This window comes from Camarhynchus parvulus, chromosome 3 (assembly GCF_901933205.1).
Source record: "Camarhynchus parvulus chromosome 3, STF_HiC, whole genome shotgun sequence".
NCBI classification, from domain to species: Eukaryota; Metazoa; Chordata; class Aves; order Passeriformes; family Thraupidae; genus Camarhynchus; species Camarhynchus parvulus.
In genome coordinates, this window is record NC_044573.1 from 112,326,974 (window position 1) to 112,335,151 (window position 8,178).

At 50.5% G+C, this 8,178-nt stretch overlaps 1 protein-coding gene across 1 annotated transcript; it reads right to left on the reverse strand.

Moving 5' to 3' along the window:
• Positions 1 to 600: 600 nt before the first annotated feature.
• On the reverse strand, positions 601 to 7,925 carry LOC115901839 (interferon-induced very large GTPase 1-like). The gene is given in 5 exon segments (XM_030944809.1): positions 601 to 891; positions 894 to 2,114; positions 2,116 to 6,667; positions 6,669 to 7,660; positions 7,662 to 7,925. Coding segments are annotated over 5 exon segments (7,320 nt in total).
• Between the last annotated feature and the right edge of the window lie 253 nt (positions 7,926 to 8,178).

The following is an 8,178-nucleotide window of genomic DNA, read 5'->3' on the forward strand; positions in this document are numbered from 1 at the left end:
GCCTGGGGCAGTTGTGTCACTGCTTTCCTGAGCCCACAGGCACAACAGCTCCTGCTGGGAGAGCGGCCTCAGTTGATCCAGGAGGCTGCAGTGAGGGAGGGAAGGATGACACCCAAAACCCAAGCAGCCCAGCTTGCAGCCAGCATGGAGCTGGTCTCAGATCCTGCAGGCCTTCCTCCGAGCAGGACAGCTCCTTGCTGCAGGAAAACTGCCTTTGGGGCACCGTCCCTTCTTGTCTCACAGTAGCTGATCCAGGGGGTGCTTTGAGTGCTGCCTTTGCCCCGTCCCTGGCCCTCAGGCTCAGGATGGCCACAAGGCCGATTGTCTCAAGGAGGGGGTTTGGTTTGGCTCTAGGCCAAAGCTGAGGGGAATGTTTATGGTAAACAGGCAAGAGGAGTCTGGCTTTTTCATGAAGCAAGGTAGTTGCTGAGTAATGGATACAGTAATGCACCATATTTCATCAAATTTGGGAAAAGTTAGATGCCATTGTCTGTACTGGATTAAGAGTATCATCATTGTAACTGCATTTTGTGGAGTGCCTGGTACAAAGTTCTCCTAAAGTGCAAAGCTGTTGTGGTTCTTCCTCCCCATGGATGTGGCCTAACACTTGTCCAGCTCGGATAGTGCTTCCTGCTTGGTAATTCTCCGCCATGCCTCAGGGATTTCTCCTTTGCCCTGAAATTTCCCATTGTACAGAGCTTCCAGCTGTGTCCTGAAATGAGACACAAACCATTTCCAGTACGCCTGCATGGATGAATCAGGAAGAATGTTCCAAGTGGAAACAGGAGGTCCAGCATTACGGTATGTTTTGTAAGGGATCCATGGGCCACCACGAAATCTGAATTTGCAGTCACTTGCAACAAGGCTGGAACAAATATCAATGGTCAGCATGGTGTATCCCATGCCAGGGAAATTTTCCACCATGTGCATCCCTGCAAAGCTTGTGGGCGATGGAAGACCAGCTGATGGTCTCCATCGTGATTCCACATGGTGTTTGTGCAGACAGCCCCACAAAAGGGACACTGCTCCCAGCACCCTGCAAAATGCTCCGCCAGGATGGTGTGAGGCTGCCTTGGAAACGAGCTCAGGTCAGCACCAGGAAATTCTTTCATGAGCCTTTCCTTCAGGTCATCCAGAGGTTGTGCCATGGCACTGCTCAGGAACTCAATGTCTGTGACCTCCTGGTGCTCGATGCCCTTCAGGTCACTTCTGGGCAAGTTGATCACCTCTGACAGTTCCCTGCAAAATTCATCCAGCCAAAGAGAGATTTTGTCTTCTCTGTCTTTTCTGTCTTTGACAATCTGGGTTGATAAAGAAACAGCTGAAAGGATGTTTTTATAGAGAATATTAAGGGAGGAATCTAAAAACATCCTCAGCCTCCTTCTCCCATTTAAACAGTGACTCCTAACTCGTGTCTCAATGTAACTCTGAAAAAACTGTTTTGGAGATGTAAGGTACTGCTTGAAATACTCAAAATTTTCCTGTTCTGCCAGGTATCTCAGGATGCAAACTTCCAGATTGGCTCTGCTGCCCTGGAAATCTGGGGATTTCTGCATGTCCTCAGCAATGTCTTTAGCTGTCCTCTCATAGACTGCCCGGCGAAGAGCTGGTTCAATCTTGTCACAAAGGAAAACAGCAAAAGTTGTGACAGAAGTGGCTCCTTGGCAGGAAATCTGGAAACATTGGAAGAAATCTTCTCTCTTGCTGCTCAGGTACACAACTGGGTCATTTGCCATTTGGAATGCCTCGTGCATGGCTTTAAACCTTTCTGCTGCCATTGTGCACAGATACAGAGACAAATCCATGCTGTATTCTCTGTTAAAAGTACATTTTGCATTGCTGGGGACAGAGTTCACACCTTTCTGTACTTCATTGAGTATTTCATGAATAAAATTTCGACTGTAATCACGTTTCTCCTCTTCCTTCTTAGCAATGTTTGCCATCACACACGCTATGATGTTGTCTGTGATGTGCTGAAAGTTGATCACATCAGCATTGGAAAGGCTCCTGGGATCTGAGATAAAGCGTAAATACTTTTTCTTCATGATGTGTTTCTCTGGATCAAAAGAAAACCCTCTGCCTTTGGGAAATGACCTGATCCGTTCATGGATATCCCGGCTCCTTAAAGTGCTCAAGAAGGACATCTTCAATTTCTGCATCAATATTCACCCGTTCTGGAGGACGAGCAGCACGGGAGACTTCAGTAATCCACTTCATCCAGACACGAGTAAAGTTGTCCTTCAGTTCTATCTCACTGAGGCTCTTCCCTTTCAGACTCACAGCCAGCTCCCGACTCCTTCTCAGGAGCTCGTCTTCATATTCCAACTTCCTTGCATCCAGTTTCCTCTGCTCCTTCTGTAGCTCAATGAGATTCTCATATTTCTTTTTTGTTTCATGAAGAAGAGTCTCTTTTAGTTCTTTCAGCTTCATCTCTGTGCTTGATCTCCACTGGACCAGTGTCTCACGGTCTTTGTCTTCACTGAAATACTTTTCCACTTCTTTCTCAATGGCATCACTTGTCTCTTGCACCAGCCCTTCAAGGTGTTTTATGGTGACATTCTGCATCTCCCCATTCCGAATTTTGTTGTCCAGTCTCATCTGTACATCTAAGATGTGACTCCTCAGCCTCCAGGTCCACTGACTAAAGGCACTTTCCAGTCTCCTGTACACAGCAATCTCCAGGGAATTCTTGAAGCTGAACACAAAGTTTTCATTCAGCAAAGCATTCCAGAGGTCACCAACACGATCTTTCAGGCTCGAGAGCCTCAAGATGCTGCGCTGTGACTGCTTCTTGGCAGCCTGGAGGATTTTGCTCTTGAGTTGCTGGACATTCTGGCTGTAGGTGGGGTTGGGTGGTGCCATTGGGGGGTTTCCTTCCCACAGGTGAGCAAAGTAGTGAATGTGGGTGCTCACATCAAAGCCAATGACATCGCTGAAGGAGGAGATGTCACAGAATTCCTGCTGAGCAGCTACCACGGTCATTTCATCCAGCTTTTCCTGCAAACGCCTTTGTCCTTCCATGTTCTGCTCCTTGGCAGTTATTTCTCCCACATTTTGGTGGACAAAGAGGCAGCTTGGGGAAAGATTGACTTTCTTCATCCTCAGGAAAGCCTGCACAGCGATCTGGAGAACATCTTGCATTTCTGATGGATTTTCTCCAAAGATATTGATCACAGTCATGTTGCCAACACCAATGACAAAGGTGGCCAGCTCGTTGTCATGGTTCAGAGACTGTTTATTGGCCATCTCGATGGCACGAAGTCCCTCTGTGTCAACCACCAGCACAAAATCAAAGCCCAAGTCTTGCTGCAGCTCCTCGCCCACTGGGATGAGTTGCATGAAGGCCCCGCGGGTGCATCTCCCTGCGCTGACGTTGAACTGCAGCCCAAACATGGCATTCAGCAGGGTGGACTTGCCTGTGCTCTGGATGCCGAGCACGGAGAGCACAAACACTCGTTTGTCCCCCAGCCTCTCAATTAAGCTGTCAAAGATTGCTCCCACCCAGCGCAAGGGCAGGTAAGAAGCGTCCCCATCCATCAACTCCACGGGGTACCCTGAAACCATCAGCTCTGCTGCAATTTCTGGAAGTTTGGCAAAATTGTCATTCCTGGAGTTCATTAATTCCAGAGCTTCATAAATCTGCCCTGCCTCTCTCAGAAGGTGCTCCAGGCCAATGGATGAATCGTTGATTTCATCAGAGAGGGCATCCAAGCGACTCAGCAACTCATCATTCACCCTGGATTTTTTCTTGCTTTTCTTTCTTAACAGGGTTTCAGACCATAACTTGTGATAATCTCTCCTCAGTTCTTCAAGGCGACCACAGGACAGCTCGTGCATAAAGACCTTCATCCAGTGCAGGAAGTATTTCTTGGTATCTGCTGGCTGAGCCTGGAGAAAGCCAAGAAATGATTTCATCAGTGCGTTGAGAGGGAAAGCTTGCTCAAGTTGCTTTTTTCTTATGGCTTTCTTGTCATTTTCAATTTGGCTGCGATGATGCTCAACGCTCTTGTTCCTCTTCTCCTGCAAGCGAGTGAGTTCTTTGTCCTTTTGGCACCACTGGTACCACAGTTTTCCTTGAAGCGGCAGCAGCTTGGATTTGATCTCACACAGCTTCTCTTTCTTCAGAAGCTCCACCAGCTCCTTTGCCTTTGCTTTGGCTGTCACACACGCAGGTTGATCTGCATCCACTATGAATCCGTGCTGGCGAGCTTTTTCCACGCAGGCCTCCAGGCTGAAACATGGATTAGACCCTTCCAGGAGATTCCCAATTGTCTTGGTCAGTTGCTCCGTCAGTTCTGCTTCATTTCTGTTCTTGATCCCTATTGTTATGGTTTTGCCAGCTTGTCCAGCTGCAACCTTCTCTTTTTCCGTGAGAAGACAAACCAAAGGCCTTTGTGACTGCCACAGGTCCTGCAGAAGCTTTTTGCCCCTGTTGTCCATGTGCTCCCAATCGGACACAAGAGCCACGTTGACAGCAGATATCTCCTGCAGGAACTGCAGCTGTGCTCCATGATCCCTGGCGTCTCCATGCAGGTTACAGAAAGCCACACAGCGCTCAAAGGTGTCACTGGGGCTTCCAGCAGGGCAGTACCAGGCGATCTCCACCAGCCCTTCCATCAGCAAACGCTCTCTGGTGCTGCCTCTGCAGTGGCGGTGGAAGAAAGTGTCGTGTTTGCGTTTGCTGAGCAGAGCGTTGAGGAGCTGGGACTTGGAAGAGGAGGCCGAGCTGCCAATGCGGATGAAGGACACGATAGGTGTCTGTGCCTGAAAGATGAGTTTATTGCTGAAACTCTTTGTTTGGGCCTGATTTCCTGACTTGTCCACCTCTTTCCAGCTCCTTTGGATTTGGCTGAGGGCATAGAGCAGGAACTCAATGCGTGAAGTGCTCGGGTTGGGCACCAGCAGAGGCAGCGCCAGCTGGCAGAATGCCAGCTTGGTTGCCAGGGTCTGTCTCAGGAAGTCATCAGCACAATGGAAAATGGCCATCTGCAGGTCCATGGGGTGCACATGGCTGTCCCTGCTTGCACGTTCAGGGGTGGCTTCCATCAGCTTATCAAGAAAGTTTTCAAAGGAGTCTGATTGTTGGTTCTCTTGCTCTCTGCTTTGTGGCACGGATGCAAGGCCTGGGTTTCTCCCTTCCAAGCAAGTCAGGTATCTCACCCGGTAATCCACAGTTAAGAGCTTTTGCAAGAAGTATAATGGCAGTTCCTTGTCCTGGCTGGGCTGGCTGTCCTGCAGAGATGTCTTGCAGATGGTGCGGAAATATCCCATCCCCATTTTCCTTGGATAGTGACTTTCCAGTCCAAGGCGCTTGAGCAGCTGGAGGAACTCCTGGTTTGAAATGGCTTCATTTTCAGTGGATTTGCTTCTGTCTGACTTGGACTGGGACTGACTGGGGGCCTCAGGTGTTGTAAAAGTGTCTTCCAGGTCACTGAGTATGTTCTGCACCCTCTGTTCATCCCATTTGTCATCCAAGCACCCACTGATCAAGGAGTCCAAGTCCCGTTCCAGCCTCTCCCAGTCTTCGTCTCCAGTGTGCTTTTGGAGGAGATTCTTTATCCGTGTGGACCACAAGCCTTTCATGTGATCTTCCATGAAAACTAAACGCTCCTTCTTCTGCTCAAGGGACAGCTCTTGACTTTCAGGTGTCACAGTCAGACCCGTCAGCAAGAGGAAGGCCTCAGCTCTGTCGGGATCTTGCTCCTTCAGGTTCACATACTCTGCATGTGCCGCTTCCATTTCCTTGGCCATGTACTGAATTTCTGGGTGTCCAAGGAGGTGCTGAAAAGTGCTGCTTTCCACCTGGTACCCTATGCTGGTGGCAATCAAGAGCACCAACAGTTCCATGTCCTTCTGAGCCTGTTCCTGGAGAGACTGGAGTAAGGAATAAATGGCCAGGCTGCTGGTCTGGGTGGCTTCTATCTTTGCTTCATGAACAGCAGAAGCAGAGCTTCCAGGTGCGTAGGTGACAGCATGGATGTGCTCCTTCATTTGCTGCAGTGTTTTGATGAGCTCTTGAAGCTCAGACACTTTGGGAGATCTGGGAAGTGGGTGCTCAGTCTGGAACACCCATTGCATAATGGAGGAAGCCTCGGGGAAATCCTTGACAGAGTAGATATGAGGATTCAGGAGGCTTTTCAACATTACCTTGATAGAGGTGGTGTTTTCTGAAGGTGACTCCTGGCAGCTCCGCACGGTGTTCACCAGGAAGTTCTGCAGGGCTTTGTCCGACAGGCACACGTTGATCCACACACTGGAGTTCCTGGTTTTTGCACTGAGATCATCTTTTAGCTCCATCAGCATGAGCAACTTCCTTTCATCCACCTTGGTCACCTCCCAGTCCTTCACAGTCCCCATGAAATCCCTGGCCTCTTGCACTGCACTGCTCAGCTCCTCTCCAAAAACGGTGCCAATGCTCTGATTCGTCAGTGCTTTGTATGCAGTCCTGAGGGCTCTGCTCATCTGACCAACAGACTTAAAATCCCCACAGTGATTGCACAGGATGATGTCCCACACTGGGATCAGCTGAAAGCCACGGTCGATAACGCACCACGTTGTGTTATCAGACACGAGCCCCGTTTTCCACTGAGGAAGGGAAGCAGTGTCTGCTGGGCCCCCTGTGTTGACCACGTAGAGCTGAATTGCTGTATGAGAACTCTCTCTGTCTCTTCCCGAGGACAGAAGCCTTTGAGCTGGATTTGGAAACATCCAGGGTCCCTTCTACACTGGCCCCAAAGCCACCCCAGCTGGCCCCAACAAAGCTGTTCAGTGCTTCAGACGTTTGTCGCTTCATCTCTTCCCGCTGCTCGGTTCGGAATCCTTCTGTAGACGCCTTCCACCAGAATATCCCCCCAAAGTGGAGGGGACCCTGGTTTATGTGGGAGCCAAACCTGCTGAAGAAGCTCTCACACATCTTCACCAAGGTGGGGTTGTCTTCTTCCTGACTGCAGCTCAACAGCTGCTCCATGTCTTGCAGCTCCCGCAGAGCCGCATCCGAGAGGCGAAGCTGATGCCTTTGGAAGTAGCAGGAGGCCAGAGGGATGTACTGGTACTTGGTGGTGCAAAAGTAGCTCTGCTCAGAGTGGGACAGGTGGGTGTCCTGTGACTGCGAGGAGCTGCTCTGATCTACACCCGCTCCCAGATTAAACCCCCAGAATGAGGATTTGGCAGAAACGCTCATGCTGAACCCCAGCTGCTCCATGGACTTGGTGAAAATGGATTCTGCTGCAGAGGAGGAGAACTCCTTCCTCTCAAGCAGCGATCCTTGCTCTGGACCAGCGAGCTGGAATCCCTCAGGAACCCTGAGGAGCTGCTCTCGCTTTGCCAGCAGATCTTCAGGTCTGCTGGTTCTGTAGATGCCCTGCAGGGCCAGTCCCCCCGACGCCCGCCTCAGCACCTCTGTGTCAGGGATGTTCTCCCTCCTGCCTGCTGACACCTCCTGCTGCTCCAGCTGCTTCTGGATGCTCTCCAGCATATCTGCCAAGGGTTTCTTTGGCGGTGGCCAGAACTCTTTGGGAATCTCCATGGCTTGCCACAGAGTCTCTGCTTTCTCCCTCAGAGCATCCTGGCTGTGGCTGCGGCTGTTGAGCATTTCTGTCAGATCCTTCAGAGCTTGTTTGGCCACTTCTTGTCTCTGCTTTGTCTTCCACAAGTTATGCTTCTTGCACCTCCTTACACGGCGTTTTGTCATCTGTTATTTTCAGGAGTTTCTGGAGTGCCTTTTTCTCCCAGGGGTGCTGTACCTCACACTCCAGCCTGAGGTAATCTTTATATTCCAGATGTTGCAGGGCTTCTCTGCACTTGATTCCCAGGATCTGCGTCACTTTGGGCAGCCAGTATCCAGCATCCAGTCCTTCCTTCTGGAATGCCTCTGCCAGGAGCTGTGCCTTTGCATCCTCCTCTTGTGTCTCCTCCTGTGAAGCCATGGCTGTGGAGGAAGAACAGAGACTTTCCCTAAGGTGTTGTCAGAGGCCCCCAGGCTCCTGGCAGAGGCTCTGCAGCAGCTGCAGCCCTGGGGATTGCTCCCACCCGGCTGCTGGAGCCCAGCCTGGGATGGCACAAGCGCCAGGGTCTCCTTCCCAGCACCCTGGATGTGCCTGTTGCTTTCCTGTTTGCAGGATCAGCCCTGAAGGTGATTGTGTATCCTGGAGACAGCAGAGACATGCAGAGACACAAACA